Raw genomic sequence first — 18,245 nt, forward strand, 5'->3', positions numbered from 1 at the left:
GAGTGAAAGAAATCTGTACAGCAGTGTTACAAAATATTGACACCATGACTGGTCTTTTAATAAAAAGTGGCATACAACTGCTTCATTTTAAACCAGTTAATGCAAGCTACAGTGCCAACAATAATATTTTCAACCTCATCAGATTCAAATATAAGTTAAAAATTAAGTTTTACCCTTTGTGCAGTACTGTGATAATCAGTATAAGTCTGTCTATCTAAAAAAAATATAAAAGATGACTTGAATCTGTCCATTCCTACTCGTGAAGAAAACTGATAGTCGCCTATAGGAAATGCATTAAGCTAATCATGGTTTAGTCGCATCATAAAAACATTCACAAAAGTTTATACAAATGCTACCATATAAATACTTTTCAGCTTACACGTAATTTTCTACATAAAAAAATTGCTTAACTCACTGATCATAGCATATGGCCCATTCAAGTGTTGTATACAGCTTTAAAAACTTAGTTTCTGACAAGTAGCCATGTGGAATTAGAATGATATAATTTCTTTTAAATTCAGTATCTCAGAGAATGTATCAGGCAAATGTATTTCTCCATGTAAATTATTTGTTACACTTTTCAGACATCGGTAGTTTATATATTCCTGGTGGAATAGCTGCATTTAAGAGCAGTTGCCAATGCAGTTCTCTACAGGTTAGGGTGTCCTCCTACTTACCCCCTCTAGGAGACTTTTCACATTAAACAATGACAAAAAAAAATTAAATTAGCACACTGAATGGAATGTTTTTAAAGGGTATTGCTGCTGTTCTTGCTTTTAATGTCATAAGTATGTTGATAAATTTTCTGCCACAGCAGACTCTGTTATGCTTACATAGAATGCATGGCAGGACAGGCAGCTGGCTAAATACACCTCCCCAGCTCTTTTACAAGAACAAGGACCTGGGGATTTTAGGGTCCTGTTGTGATTACTTACTTGTTCATATCTTTCAACCTGTCAGTGCAAGAAATCTGAAGAAAGACAGAAATAATGGGGGGCAAAGGCCCAAAAATAGGGACAGATTTTAAATATTGCTCTTATAAACTTAGAAAGTTGTTAGAATAACAGGTTTTACATTATTATGTATTTTCTGAAGGATATGAAATCTGAAACTCAAATGCCTGTCATTATTGAATATTATTTAGTGATCCTCAATGATTTTTCCAGAAAATCACAGATTTTATGAGGAACAGATCAAATATATGAGGCAAAAGTCTGGACATTCTGTGAAAATCTGGACAGTTGAGAGGTACGTTACTGTTATGTATGGTTCTTCATTGATGTATTTACAGACTCCACATTCTACCATTTCATGTTCTTTATTGGTGGCATAATTCTTCTTTACTGTTTTTGAGTTATTCTGAAAAAGCCTTTTAATATTGTTGCCTCTTCTATATGTGAAGGTGGGTTTTGAACCTAATATGTTGGTATATACATCTAAGGTGATGGTGTTTTCCACATTATTTTAATAATATCTAACACATTTGTGGAAGTTTTGTTATGTCAGTTGGGTATGACCATCACTTTAGGAAAATCCTGTATGTTGCTGTCTTTAGTCACCTTAGTATATTGGTTGGCTCCTGCTCAAGAGCGCCTTTAGGCAGGTGTGCACCCCTCTGGAACTGGCTGGTGGGGAGATTAATTTTATTTTGATTAACAAAAAAAAAAAATTTTTTAAGGGTGTTCTTTTTTAAGAAACCCTTTGTGCCCAATCGCACAGACGCAACAGGTGTTTGCAACTTGTTTTTGTCTTCCACACCTGTGTGATCAATGGTTTACATCTTCATCTTCTTGCCCGTGCGGAGTTTGAATTCCAGAAGACATTTGGACTGCAGACAAATGTACAAGTGAGAGGGAGGTGTGTGTGTGTGTTTAAGTGTATAAGAGGTGTGTGTAAGAAATAGGTAGGCAAGGGTGTGTGGATGTAAGAAGTAGGCAGGTAAGGGTGTGTATGCATGTATGTCAGAAGTAGGTATGTATGTGTGTGTGTGCGTGTGTGCAAATAAGTAAGAGGGAGGTAGGGGAGTACTTGCATATTAACTCAACCAGGAGGCATATCAGAAGCAGCGAGCATGTACTGGGGTAATTTTCCATGAGTTTCAGAGCTGTACTTTACTATTACGCTTGTTTTGCTGTTCATTTAGGCATCCATTCATTTTCCAACTACACACACACACATTAGTGAAGGCAGATTGTTTTCCCTACTGTTCACATTAATGTTCAAGTAAAACATCAAGGTGAATATTTGTTCAGTCCTTTTTACAAGAGAATGCTTCCCTAATCAGTGATTTAATGAGAAATATTAAGAATCCAAGTAAGAGCAAGGTTTGGGGATTGCACATACTGCTGTAAGCCTTGCCGGATGTAGGACATTTGATCATTTCTAATGAACTGCCAAAAATATTCTAGGTCTGTGAAGTGGCCTACAAGCCTGGTAAAATTGGAAAGCAATCACATTATATAAAACTGATTAGGAAACCATGATTTAACCCTGATGCCATGAGCTTGTAAATCTTTTATAACTTAAACCATATTGACTTCTAGTAGAATCAGAAGAACTATTACTGATCAGCAGTAAAGCCTTCTCGTCAGACGGCCACTAGTTTCCTACACAGTTCTGAAATGTGAATACATCAGTGTACAGCATTTCACATTATTGGGACACATTTTAAGTTCCTTACATTTTTCCTGTAAATTGTAATGTAGAAAGGAAAGACGTCATACAGTTTCATACACATTTGTTTTTTGAGTATTTACTGTGAAATAAGCAAGGAACATATTACAATAATGTACATTTCTTTGCAACGGGGTTCATAAATCTGTATTAAAATTCTTAACCTCCACCCTAATCTTGCTGATATGCACCAGTTCCATGAATATGAATGTTACACAATGTACATATAAATATTAAATTTATGTTAATTTAATTTAATATATATGTGTACTATACTTTTCTTCTATAGTACTGTGAGGATAGTTGGCACGTGAAGCTTTGGTGTGTGTGTGTGTGTGTGTGTGTGTGTGTGTGTGTGTGTGTGTGTGTGTGTGTGTGTGTGTGTGTGTTCGTTCATGCATACCTGGCAGTTATCAACACTTTTGCCTCAAAGTTTCAATTTGTTTCTCACTAAATTGTGTTTTTCTGGCAAATAATTGAGGACTGAAGTCAGAAAATAATGGCAGACATTTGAGCTTTAGACTTTGTATCCTTCAGAAAATTCATACTAATGCAATACTTGTTGTTACATCCCCCTACCTCCTTAGAAAGTGGATAGATGCGTGTGACTTGTACCTCTCAGTTGTACAGATTTTCACAGAATGCCCAGATTTTTGCCTTATATTTTTGGTCTGTTCCTGAAAAATTCGTTTTTTTTGACAAATGGCTGGGAAAAGCTAAGGATTAAAGTTACTAACTAACTAATGACATGCATTTAAGTTTCAGACTTCATATCCTTCAGAATATGCATTCTAACACAAATCCTGTTATTCTAGCAACTTTCTAAATGCGTCCTTATTTTTGGGCCTTTGTTCCCAACATTATAACAGGCTTTGTCCAGATATTTTGTGATAAGAGACTGAGAGGTATTTGTGTGTGTGTGTGTGTGTGTGTGTGTGTGTGTGTGTGTGTGTGTGTGTATAAGAAGGAGGTAGCATAACCCTCAGCTGTTCAGGTTTTTGCCCCATATTCCTCCTAAAAAGGATTGAAGTTTCTAAACAATAACAGACATTTGAATTTTAGATGTCATATCCTTTAGAAAAATGCATACTAACACAAACCCTGTTATTCTAGCAATTATCTAAGCTAGTGAGAGCTATATTTATAATCTGTCCCTATTTATTTTAGGCTTTGTCCAGATTTCTTGCACTAAGAGGTTGAGGTGTGTGCATGTGTGTGAGAGAGAGTGAGTGAAATGCTCTAGTTAGAGTTAGCAGGTGGAATTTATTTTCAAGTGCATTTTCAAGGGATTGTGAGCTTCAAGGGAAGAATAGTTTACTGCTGCTCATGCTAAGTCTGCTTAAAATGTGCAATTGTATTGTTTAGCAAATGGTATCACTATTATAGTATCGAATTTTAAAGCAGTGTTACTTGCATCTTGATGCAGAAGGCTGTAGGTTCTACTCCCACAGCATGTAGACTTGTATTTTAAGGGGGTGGGGTGCTGCAGTCCTGAGTATGTCCTCATTTGGATGAGGTTCCTAGTAACTATGAACCTGTTTTTCTGCCTGTCACCCATTTCCTATTGCAATATACCAACTTACCATTTTTTTAACGTAACACAGGCAATTTATTCTTCAAGGGCAGCAGGCACTGAATTTGTAGATGAAACAATGAAATGTAAAGTTGTTTTCAATTCTAGCAACAACATCTTCATTAGTTTCAGATCTCTTTAATGTGGAATTATTCAGATGATGTTTTTTTTTTCTCACCTGAATCTCTTTGTTTTTTTGAAATTGGTCATTGTACTATTTGGCTTGTTAAACTATCATGTATACTTTATTGTATGTAATTGGAGCTTTTCTCCTCAGGTCTCCACTGAAAATGTGCTCCTGGCCCAGATGGACAAACCCGGTCAATAAATAAATAAATAAATTCTGAAGAGATTGCGCATATTGACTGATACTGGTAGATTGTAATGACAGATGTTTGATCAGCCTTTTCTGGTTGAAATCTACTAAACTGGGCAGATTGTCATTATTGGTTCATATGTCTTGTTTCATTGCTTACTGGAAAAATGTTCAAAATTATACATTTAAAACACTCTTAACAAGTGGTGCTGTATTATACAAGGGATATAAATCAATGATTATATAATTAATACAATCAGGAAGGTGAATCAAAGAACTTTTGCATGGTCTTAAAAATGTGTGCAAGGGACCTATAATATGAAAACAGCCCAAAGGTAAACTTAACCTGCAACTGGCTGGATGAATTTTATTTGAATGTGGGTTTCAATGCTGTTTCAGTGAATTTGAGTTTCAAAGGGGGAGAAGTTTTAATGCTAAGTCTGCTTTCATTGTAAGACTTTTGCTTTGTTTAGCAAATGTCTATCAGTGTTTGTGCTATAAATTTTAAAATAAAAGTTGTAAATTAAATCCAAATATCTGTAATAATTGTAGAAGTAAAACATAAACAGTATGCATATTGAGAGTTTTGAACAGTATTTATGGCAACTGGGGAGAGAGAGACAAGTAATGGGACACAGGAGTGGCTGCATGGGGAGGGGGCTCTGGGTCTACATCCTCATGCAAAAAAATCCTGCAGGCTCCCCTGCTCCTGCTCTTAATAGAGGACACCCCCCCTTTCTTTGTTGTGCGATTTCATTGTTTACTTAGTACACTAAGTCAGTAAAGTATTCTCTCGCAATGAATATTTCATATAATTTAAAATTCTGACCATTAAACCCCTCACCTTTGTTAACTAGTCTTGCTAATTTGATCATCTGGCCTTTTATCAAATTTCTTTTTTGCCATCATTAATGGTTACTATAAAAATATAGGTAAGCATTTGACTATGTCTGTTTCCTTTAGATAGCATAGCAGAGCTTCCTGTTAACATTGTATCTACAGATTGTGACATCTATCTAATTAGTAACATCTTCTATGTTTCTTGATTTTAATAAGGTGACTGATATGACCAGGTTGATAACAGAGCGATAGAAAGTCTGCTACATTTGAAAAGCTTGTGGAAATAATATTACACAGTTGAAATGTTATGGTCATATTTTGTGTCAAACATTCTGTGTGGGTTCATTTATCCTGTACATGCTGACTGACCAGTGTAATAATATTATTTTCATAAAAAACACATGCTTTTGATGTTATATGCTATGGCTAGCTATTCTTATTGCATGTGTTTTTTTTGGCCATGGTCAAAATTAATTTGTGCTAAAATTCAATTACAATTCATGGCTCATAATGAGCTCTTGACCTGAACATGCAAATAACCCTAGAGACAACCGTAGCACTATAGTTCATTGGAGTTAGTATGTCATATGAGCATCATGTGACAACAGTAACCACTTCCAGAAAATCTTGTCAATTAAAATTGCCTCTGTGTTATGATTTAGCGTTGATAGAGCAATGTAGCAGCATAGAATGTGGGAGTTTTGCATCCCTGAAATGTTATACTTTGGATCATGTTTTAAGCTGAGGCTGGATCTGCCTCTCCTAGTCGTAGCTCCTATTATTCATAATAATTCTGTTCCACTTCTTTGTTGCACAAAATTTTGGAATATATTTTAAGCTTCTCAGCATTTCTCTGTATTTGCAAAAAACAAATCTACAAAGTAAACAAAAGTAAACTGCATTTGAAACCTGATACATTTTTTTCATATATGTGTTCTAAAAATCCTTCTCCTTGTTAATTTTTTTTTTTGTTTTATATGTTTCATCTTTAATTCAACTTGTTTTTGTTATATGGACCTCTTGGTATCCTGTGCAGTCCAAAGTAAAGTTATCCACCAGAGCTGCTGTAGCAAATATGATTTGTATGATACAAACATAATATTATAAGATACAGCTATTTCTACTTTTGTTTAACAATTCATGGGATTGTGGATTATTTCTCTTCTTTACCTTGTCTCCCCTCCTGTTTTTATTTAGTTATTTGTGTGTGTGTGTGTGTGTGTGTGTGTGTGTGTGTGTGTGTGTGTGTGTGTGTAATCATACAATAAACACCATTTTCTTATTTTGTGTCACATTCTTTCCTCAAACATGTAGCTTCTGTCTTATGCAGCTGCCTAGTAGGTTATGTTATTTGACCAAAAATACAGTCATCAATTGTGACCAAATCACTGAAACTCCAGCCATGGAGAGGAAGACATGCACCCTGAGTCTGTTATTGTAACAATCGGCTTTATGTCACTGATTAACGCCAAAGGAGAAATTCTGCAGTGGTAAGGAGAAATATCTTGCTGTGGGGAATTTTATAATAAAATGGCATTTTCAGTGAATTTACTAAAAATGCCATTTTGCAGAACTGGTTCTCAATGAATAAAATATCCCCATTTCCAGTGTCTCATACAGATGCTATTTTGCTATACTCAGGTCTCTGCTGGGAGTGTGTCATAATTTAATGTTTTTACCATTATTTCTTGTTCCTCCATTCATCACCACTTACTTTAATACCAGGTAAATGTTTCTTGCATAATATCCCACCCTAATCATTTGCTCATATTTTATTTTTCATGTCTTCATACACGTTTTTCTTGATTCCATGACAAATAATATCCCTGCCTAATCATTTCTTCACATTTTATTTTCAATATTGGCATGCACATTTTCTTCTCTTCCTGTTAATTCATTACATTTTCTTGTAATCCATCTTTTATCTTCTACTCATATATTCCAGAAGTATGCATGCACCATTCCTGTCACAAGTGTACCTTTGTCTTATGTGTGTTATGTTTATATCCTGCTTGCATGCATAATGGTTTCCAAATCCACCAGTCTGTCATACTCAGACCTAAACTAACCATATCTCACAATACTGACCTTGAAGACTATTGGAGGAGTATAGCGAAAATTCATGCTAGGATGTGGGTCACACTGGGAATTAGTCATGTCAGGCATGGTTCTACACACAAGTGATCAAGCATAGGCCAGCCATAAGTGAATCTCAGTGTAACCCACAACCCAACATGGTATATGCTGTTATACCACAACCCATGTCTGTTTTGGTTCCTTGTTTTTGTATATATATTTTGTATGGTGTTCTTGAGGTCTGTATAGTAAAGTACTACCTTTTGCATTGCTTTATATTGTTTTACTTGTATAGTTGGGGAATTACAGACATGGTGTAACATACAAACAGACACCAAGAGTAACTATTAGCACTTGGACAAATGGAGTATAGTTTCTACTTAAGGAAGATTATTACACTGGGACTGAGTTTATAGCTATTGTCTTAAAGGTTCATAGGTAAGTACTGGGATAGCTGCCCTTGCAGGCCATTTTAAGCTTAACCAGTTTCTTTTTTCATGCTTAAAATAACCTATCTCATTTGGTTATAGACTGGCCTTGCCCATCCTTTGGTCAGTAATTATATATTACCCATAATGAGAATAACTGGTATCATACCATAGATAATTTGAGGGAATCTATGCATAGGATAAGGTAAAAACAATCATTCAAAAGCCTGATCATGCTTTATTATGGCAGTTTTTTTTTTTAAAAGTGGTTGGCACTTTTCTTATCATGAGTAGTTAAAGAAGTCATTTATAGACTCATAGGATCAGAGATGTATACTAGACTAATGACCACTGAAGCCTTTTTAAGACTAGCCAAGCATCCTAAATCTTTGACAAGTTCTGGTACCTTGATAAGTGTAAGCAGGGGCTTGAGAGATGAAACATTTGTAAACAGGGGGCCTGGGAGATGAAACATTTAATGGCTGCCATGGGTGTCCATTAGAAACATAGGAGCCACATCTGGGATAAATTTCCTGGCAGAGGTGCAGTTTCAGACAGCTGGATTCACAAACGAATCCAAGCCAAGGTGCAACAGGATGTAATCTGTATTAGCACATGCCTAATGAAAGCTAACTGAAGTGGCTACAGGATGAAGTAGTACCTTTCCATTCAAGGGTGCTAAAGATAATGTCACCAGTTCTCCCCTGTCAGTAACTATGATAAGTTGTCAGTTAGGATGAAGCCAGATTGAGAGGTAATAGTTACGATAGTACTTATAAGAGCTAGCATGGTGACTATAGTATGATTTTGTGTAATTGCAGAGGTAGTGATATTGAGACTAGGTGAACTGACTGAGGCGAAGAAGGAGAAGTGGTATATTGTGAAGAGGGAAAATACAGAAGATAAAAACTGGGCAGGTAGGAGATGTTTAGTGAGGAAGTTGTTTTTTTGTTTTTTGTTTTTTTTTTTACAATTTGTACATTTGTGTAAAAATTATTGTATGTAAACTATGAAACAAGAAGTTTAAAATATTTCTTTGTAAGAAAGTAATAGTTGTCACTAGACTAAACTAACAAACAGTAAAATGCAATGGGATGGGCATTATAGGGAAATAACAGACCTTCCAGGGGTTGAGAGGCATGATTCCTGTAGCGCCCATTATTTTCCTGTAAAACCTACCCTGGGAAGACAATACTGTACTTAGGAAATGGGCTACCTGCTAAGTTGCTTTGTATTTCTTTCATTAATTTCTATGTCTTTTTATATTTTTGATTAAAATAGTTCCTTCACCTAAGGTTTTAGAGTTGATATAGGATATGCAGTTGTTTTATAGTAAGTATTTTATATCCAAAAAATTAGCTATATAAATAATGTCTACACATACACAGCCACAGAAACACACACACACACCTCTACCCCATGTTGAGTTGTTAATACATTACTCTGTTTGCTTGGACAGCACTAAATGCTTATATCTTTAAAATCACATTCATGGTGGTTTCCAAGGTAAAAGGACAAAAAGCATCTTGGGATGAAAAACAGGTACCTAACTGTCCAGCTACTCCTTATTGGTCCAGTGGCAGACACACACACACACACACACACACACACACACACACACACACACACACACACACACACACCTATATGAACATCCAATCAACAGTCACAAAAATGCTAGTCTCACTAAAAGGGTGTGTCCTAAGTTCATCCAAAAAATGACATCTTATAAAATATCCTGGAATTTCTTATAGCACCGGCTTTAATAACTTGCCAACATATTTGCTTAAGATTCTGTTTTACTTCAATTTCTGACATAACTGGTCTCAGTCAAGGCACAATTATACTCTTATGCACCTTCAGGATGCCAATAATCACTGGTTTCATTTTTTTATTGTTAAAAAAATAAACAATCAGTTCTGTTTACCAAAAACATATCAAATAAATCACTGTCTATTGTACTGTATGCTACATTAATTTAATTGATACTTACGTATTAATGCAACCAGATTTTTAACCTTGTGTAGTTCCTGATATTCTCGCAAACCAACTGTTTACAAAACTAAAAAGGGGTGTGTGAAGTCCAATTCACTTTTTGTAGCACTTTGGTTATGACAGAGGAACTGGACTAACGGCCAAAGTCCTCTTCCTTGGTAGCATCCTCCTTTACCGCGCTAACTTCATGGAAAATAAAAAGAAGAAGCAGGGCAGAATAAAATGATGGCAGATTCCAAGGATGACAAGTGGGTCATTTGCAATAGTAGCATATCACCTTTTTCTTCTTCTTCTTCTTTTTCTGGATGTCTTGTACGAGGTGCAGCTTGTAAACTACGGTTCTTACACAAAAAGAAGTAAGTATGCAGAAAACCGATAAAATCTAACATCAGTGGCTTGACTGGAGAAACTAGCTGCAGTGTTTTGAACATCTGATAGGAAGCAAAGACAATCGAGGGGATATTCAAGTAGAAAAAATGGCAGTACTGCAAAATCATTTCGACATTCTTCATTCGAGTTTTTTTTTTTGGATTACCCTCTCTATTGTAATTGATCCCCAAAGTGAGACTAGCATTGGGGGAATGAAAGGAAGTTAGCAGATGCAAAAGATTTTGCAGTACTGCCGTTGTTTCTACTTGAAAATCCCCTCGATTGTCTTTGCTTCCTATCGGACGTTCTGATGTATGTAAAAGGGCACAGACACTGGAGCTAGTTTCTCCAGTCAAGCCATCGCAGTCGTCGGTGAAGAAGCAGCAGCGGAAGGAAATGGTGACTGCTTTCCCAAGCCCTCTGTTTACAACCCAGCCTTCCATTAAAGCTTAAACATGTTTAACCTTACTTGTAAAACACAAATTAGACAGACCTTACAGGGCAAACCCAAACATCCATTCTTCAATTTTACGTTAGTTATCGCAGCATGAAAATCTGGTTGCGATAATACGCAAGTACCATTTAATTTTCTGACACAATAGTATAAAACTTGTCAGTCGTTAATATGGAGTGCATTTTGTCATTGTAGTCCACAGTACTCATAAGCACTACCTATCTACCTTTGTCAGATTTCATAATCCTAATATCTTTGTTCTACCCAGCTCCTTTAGTAAGGCATTATCTGCCATACTGAGATTAAACTCATAAGCATTCTTTTTAAACTTTAGAATATTTCTAATATCCTTATCACATTTCTTTTAAAACACAGAAATGTAAGATTGAAGGGGCAACAATTTTAGAAAATGTTTAAGGAGGCCATAGTGTTTAAACATGGTTCTACATTATGAAACAGAAAATGAAATCTCCTCATAAATTTATGCAGAAATCAATATTTGATAATTAAACTGATGGTATTTTCATTTTTACTATCTGCAGAAAAGGTAACACGAAACTACTCTACCAGAAAGAAGTCAAAGATCAAGTACACAAGCCTGGTGTGGTAAGTATGTATTTTAGAGACTGAGGATAGTTTGCACCCAGTCTGTGGGTGGTCATTTGAAGTACGAGTTAAATGTTATGCTTCATGATCAAAATTACTCTAGCTTTTTATTTTAGGAAGAAGGTGCCTGATTCTTTAAGTAACATTCATTTAAGAACAAAATGCAACCCTCAGAGTGACCACTGATGAAAGATGTTGCCTAACAACAGCAGTCGCTTCCTATTGAAATATATAATTCATTTAAATACTACAGTACATTTGTGAAATTTAACTTACCATAACAATAGATATTTGAATTATCATTGCTGCAGTAGCATGTGGCTATATGGGTTGTATCCTCCCAGCACTGCTGCAGTTGGCTGCTCCCTCCCTCCAGCCCCCTTTTTTTTTGGTGTGCTGTTTTTATGCCAGGGTGTGGTTATTTATCTTTTGTTCTTCCTGGCATTGTTCTTTCAGGGCACAGCCTTCTCTCTATTGTCAGGAAAGCTGAAGCTGTCTGACAATTTGGGTGCTTGAACATTCCCCTGAAGCTTTGGAAGCTGGCTAGCTGTTATATCCTTGGCAGGATATAATCCATATAGCCAAGGCTACTGCAGCAGTTATCAATAAACAATGAACATTTGTAGTTCCTTCTCTTGGTTGTGCATCACAGAAAGTAGAAGCCAGTGAAAATTCAAACTGAATGAACTATCAGCACTGAGAAAGATAAGAGTGTATTCAAATGTTATTAATATATTTTAACATGACACATAAGAATGATAAGTTGTTTGGTTTTGCCAGTAAGCTTGGGGAATGTCTGAGTGCAACATTACAGACATAGACTTAGAAATATAAGTTATAAATTATAAATTGTCAGTGTTGAGCATTTTGTTGCTGTACTCAATTTATATGAATAATAATGTATCAAAAGGTATGCTCACCATTTAGTTAATATCATGCCTTAATTGAACATGCTTAGCCTTTGGCTTTGAACAGTAGCTTCAGCATGACCGTAGCCCTCTACATCAGACTCCCAGTCACTCATTGCATTATGGTTTGTGATGTCTGCACTGATTCTGAACCTTTTTTTATAGAGTTTATGAAGCCACAAGAATGTGTTGATAGTTTATGCAAAGCATAAGCAAAGCCCATGTTCTGCCGTTCAGAGTAACCTGCTACAATTCCTGTTTACTTAATAAAGAAATAAGATTACCATTGGATTGTTGAAATTATTCAGTTATTAGTCAGCATAGATAATGTCCTGTCTTAAGATTCACCTCAGTGGTGATTTATTGTTTCATTAATCAGTGGGAGTTTTCTGTTTCTATAGTGCATCTTATATGTTGATGAGATTATTAACATACTACCTTGATAATAGAAGTTTTAAATATGTTCCCATAGGAGGCAGGATGCATAAATAATATCTGGGAATAGTACTTTACCCCCCCCAAAAAATAGTAGTTTTCTGCATATCCCCCATCTGATGCTATACTAGGATGAAAATTAAAGTGCAAAGGCCCACAGTCATGTATTTCAAGCTGCTGCTGTCATATGTATAATTATTATGCCTCCTCATCTCCTACCAGCAAATGACAGCCACCTTCTGTGTACCTTTCTAATGTCAAACTGGGGCAAAACTAAAAATAACAAATAAAACATAACATATTTAATATATAAACAAAATGTTTCTTTACTATCCCCAAAAGATAGCCACTTGTATATGCATCTGAAGTTTGACTGTGAGGAAAATGAAAAAAAAAATAGTAATTACAATAAGGTTTCCATCATGTTAATTCTATATAATAGTGTTCCTATGCAAGCTATAGTAAACCTCTTTGTACATCTCTGAAGTTTGTAATGAAAGTTAAAGAAACAATAACCACACTGTCCCCTGATATACTGTTCTCTGAAGTTTGGGAGGAATGTTAAATAATGACTGTCCCTTCTCCCCAACATATGTTGCAGTGACACCTATGAGAAGGGCTAATTTTAGACAAGGTGGATTCAGGATAGAGGTGAGTACAAAGCCCATGTCAGAATCAACTTATACCACCTTGTTATGTGGGTGCCACTAGGTCCTAAGGAACTCTGAAGGTCTGGGTATTCTGTGACGCACTGTATCCCTTAGGTTTTTGAGAGATGACTATTAAACTGAGCAACTGATAAGTGGATCAGTTACTTTCATCCAAACAACCCTCATCGAGCAGCTATAGCCACTTCTATGCACAATTCAGACATCTGATTATAATAAAAGAGGATGGCTATGTAATGTAGCTAACCTTTGTTTCAAACAAATAATTGCCACACATTAAAATATTTCACATCGCTTCATGTAAATCTCACATTTAATTCTGTAAAGCCAGAATAATAAGCACCAGCATGCACAAATTCATTTTCCTCCATAGACAGTCCTAGAAATGATACCTTCTCCATCTCTGCATATCAGATGCCAGGTTAAATAGTCCATCTTACTTCTCACAAATTCATACTAATCCTGCAAAGCCAGATAGTGACTGTTTAAATCGAGCAAATGGCAGCATGGTCAGTTACTTTCATCTAGCCAACATCATTCCCCATCCAGCAGTTATAGCCATTATGTCTGATAACTAGGTAACATAATTTCACCGCCATACAAACAAACTGTCACACATTAAAGTATTCCAAGATGCTCCACATACATTACAAATCAAATATTCCTGAAAATATCTGGTTGATCACTGCCAGCATCATTGTAAACATAATACTTATTTTTGCTGACTCTGTCTTTATCACATTGCACTGTACTTCTCAGCTGTCCAGAATTCAGCTGAATGTCCCTGATTTTGTCTTACACTTTTGACCTGTCCCTCATAAAAGTTTTGATTTTCTGCAAGATTGCTAAAGTTTAGAGTCAATCAGTCAGTAAAGCCAGACATTATCAATTCCTAGTTCATGTTGTTCAAAAACTGCATGCAGTCAAAACCTTGAGTACTTTGCATGACTTCTTGCCTACATTTGAATGTTGTGAGGTCTCGGCTCCATGACTTTGATATGACCAGACTGGAATGATCAAGAGGAGTACCTCCACCCTTGGGTGCCTGTCATGTAATGGGCATGTCTGTTCACAGGCTGATTATTTATTTATTAGATTACAGAAGTGACATATTTCTACTTCTTCTTTTTCCTTCGGCTTTTTCCCAGTTAGGGGTCACCACAGCAGATCATCTGTCCGCTCATGATTGGCAGTGGAGTTTTACAGTGTCGAGTTGCCAGCCCGGCGCCCAACCTTCCACAGAAGGCACATGCATGCACTCATGCCTAGGGCCAATTTAGTGTCCAATCCACCTACAGCATGTCTTTGGGATGTGGGAAGAAACTGGAGTACCCGGAGGAAACCCACATGACCACAGGGAGGACATGCAGACTCCGCACAGAAGGCACCCCAGCCAAGAATCGAACCAGAGAACCTCTTGTTGTGAGATGGCAATGCTAACTGCTGCACCACCGTGGCCACCCACAGAAGTGACATATTTCATTGCTTTAAAAAATAAATAAATACGTAAAGAGTGTTACTACAAGCATGGCACCCTAATCAGCCACCTTGTTGGCCTATGCATACGGCCAGCCCTGACAGTAATTATTAGGCAAAAAAGAAAAACTATGTACGATTTCCGAGTGTAATGTGTTGTAAACAAATATTTCCATTGTGATATCTACATCACCTTCATCAAGATGACCATACAAATAATAACTCATGTTTGTTCCAGATATACCTGATGTTTTAGCAGCAAGTACAAAAGTTGAATCATAAAGCCCTTAACATATTAACATGGCCTGAATATAAAGTACATATTAATATTTTAGGAGGGCAATTAGTTAAGAGATAAAGTAATGTAAAACTGAATACCAGCTGTAGCTTTTTATGTGAGGGGGTAGTTTGAAACATTTCTGATCATTTCCAAAATTAAACATATGTACTATATACGAAAACCAAATAAGGACTGGTTTCACACTTTGTTTTAATTTGTACATGAACTTGCAAATCATGACTGCTCTGCAGCTTCTGTTTTCTTCACAATTCATTGTTGCCTTGTTTGTGTTATATGCATTTTTTTAATTCTCCAAATATTTTTCTTCATCTCTACTGCAAGGAAGCTATACTAAAAAACAGTTATCTTCAGTTTCAGGTAATACCCACATTACCCCTTATGCTTTATATGTCATGCACCTAAGAGACAGAATGTGTGTGTGTGTGTGTATATATATACGCACATTTGATCATACATGTTTACATGTTCAAGGGTGATGTGTGTGTGCACGCATGCGCATGTGATCATGGGTGTTGGGGAGGTGGTGCATATTTGTAAGTGCGATCATGCTTGTTGGGGGTGTGAATGTTTTTTCCTGAAATATGCCATCCCATTCTGCTCTACTGATCCCTTTAAAGCATGTATAGAATGTGTACACATAGTGACCCCTTCCACTCAGCACTTATGGAGAATAAACTTTCCCATTTAAGACTCCTGATGGTACCTATCTACTATTTCATTTTATGACAGAAAGGAACAATTAGCTTATCTAGTCTTCCCTATATCCATCTATTCACTGATCTTTTTTGAATGACTGTATAGACTCTTTCATCACTACAAGTTTGGAAATGCATTTTGTAGGCAAACAGGCTTCTCTGTGATGAACTGCCTCCTTAGTGTCCCATCCACCCAGCTTCCCTTATCAAGTTGATACCTGCATCTTTCTCTGACATAATGTTGTACACTTATGCCCACTCTGACACTGCTTTCATCAGTACACACAAGTTCCAGCTACTTGAGCCTCTCTTCTTACCTCTATCCTTTATCCCAACCCCCCCCCTTATGGTTAGATTTCTCTAAACTCCTTCAAATTTTCTAGTGTGTTTTTCAGTGAACAGCCTCAAGAAATGCATACAATACTTCAGATGTCATCTTAGGCATGCTTAATGTAGTGGGGTCATTGCTTCCTTATACTTTGTATCAAAACCCTTCAGAATACATACCATATTTCTATTTGTTATGGCTGCCACATTTCACTTCCTGTTGAAGTTCTGTAGAAATCCTCAGTAGAATTATGAACCACACATTTCATATCAGTGTTGACTGTATTATGACTATGGAACTGAATAAACCTAAAAGAGCTTTCCCTTTTTCCAAGGTGGTACAGCTTCAGAGTAACAATATGTAAGTAGTGAGTGTGTTGGAAGACACAACCACCACAAAGGAGGCAGAGATTTCTCCTGGGAAAAAAATTACTTTTTTTAATGTGAATCCACAGTTTTATGTATAGCTGCCTGTGATATAGAATCTTATGATCACGTGCACTAGAATCTATGCTCAGTAAAATAATCACATTTTCTTTGCACTATTATTAGTAACTGCACTGTGCCCAAATCGTTAGGTAATTTAGTAGAAGAGGTTAAAGCTCTGGACTGTTAATGAGCTTCATCCTGTAGTCCTGGGTTTTATTCCCTCAGTATCCGTTTACCTGTAGTGTGTGACTATGCAGGTCACTTCACCAGCAAGTCATCTTGGGTCTCTCCTGAAAAGAGTTGTGTGCGTAGTATGTTTGGACATTTAACAAATGAAATTAAAATACATACAGATTTACATACATGCATACATTCACACATACATTTAGTGATACTGCACACCAGGGTCACTGTGGTTCAGATGTAAACTTTTCAGTTATTTCTATTGGTCATTTGTCATCTTCATACTTATTTCTTTTACAGTCCTTTAAACTATAATCTCTACCCTTTATATCATCATGTCCCTTTGTTTTACCTGTCAAAACACTGATCCTGTGAACTATATCTTTAAATATATCTGAAATGCACATACATTGAGTAAAAGTACTGGGCCTAATTTAGATCTCTGCTGTATTCAGGTAAGTCTTACTTTTGATAATGTTCCTCTCATCAATTACTCTTTGTGTCCTACATTTCAGCTATGTCACATTTTTTTATTAATGTTACCCTCAAACTACTTGACTAATAATCACATATATGGTATAGAATCAGACACTTTACTGTAATCCAAGTAAACCACATCAGCTGAAACATCACTTAAAAATATACAGCAATCCAGGTTTGCCATAAACTTACACAATGACTACATTGACCTACACTTCCACACAATAAATACTAAACTGGATAACTGCTGCCTTATCATAATGTGGCCAATGTCCTGCTCAGTGCAGCTAGGCTTCTATGTGACAGCAGAGCCAAATTTTGTCCAGACTCTCCAGCTGCTGGGAAGAGGCATTCCCCATCCTTTTGGAAAAACAGATTCAGAGAAGTACGATGTGGTGCAAGGAACCTTCATGACTACTTGAATGAAAGCTCCTTCTGGTCCATTCTCCCCCTATGCAGCAGATAGCTACCATTGTCTAGGCAACAAATGGTATCAAGAATATCTGCATGAAGAGGCTGGTGGTCACCAGGTAAGGATGAAAACTAACATAGAAAAGAAAGATTATTCCAGCTCACCCACACTTGTCAGTTGTGCAGTTAGCTCTGCACCACTAGCATCTTGCAGTTCAGCCTAATGCCTTAGTTTGGTTACCATGTGCTGTACTGGTAATGAAGATGTTACATTTATTTACTTTCATGGTTTAGTTTAATATTTATTATTGTCATGTTCATTACCATTTATTTTATTATTTTTTATGTGTTGTTACATGTGTTGTAATATATTATATATTTTCATTTTTGGCATTACTGAATTTAAAGTTGAGTTTGATTCTTGGATTGGAATATATATTTAATATTTAAGGAAAGTTTATACACACTGTATTTTTAAGAAACTGATTAGGGATGATTCACATGGGGGGGTATGTCATGTGATGTTGCATTTAGTATTTAACATGGCTGACTACACAACAGATTTTTTAACCTTGAAGAAGCTCGGTAATAACCGAGCGAAA

General features: G+C 36.3%; 1 protein-coding gene across 2 annotated transcripts in view; it reads left to right on the top strand.

Annotated features, from left to right (window-relative positions):
- The window catches only part of LOC122816916 (protein FAM13A-like), a 1,835,067-nt gene that overhangs the window by 1,554,866 nt on the left and 261,956 nt on the right, over positions 1–18,245 (top strand). For both annotated transcript variants that reach the window (XM_044089997.1, XM_044089998.1), the window contains exon 10: positions 11,267–11,330. In XM_044089997.1, coding sequence (XP_043945932.1) covers positions 11,267–11,330 — 64 coding nt within the window. The remainder of the gene's footprint in view (positions 1–11,266; positions 11,331–18,245) is intronic.

Source organism: Protopterus annectens, chromosome 12.part0 (genome assembly GCF_019279795.1).
Source record: "Protopterus annectens isolate FY-2018-M chromosome 12.part0, PAN1.0, whole genome shotgun sequence".
Classification (NCBI taxonomy): domain Eukaryota; kingdom Metazoa; phylum Chordata; order Ceratodontiformes; family Protopteridae; genus Protopterus; species Protopterus annectens.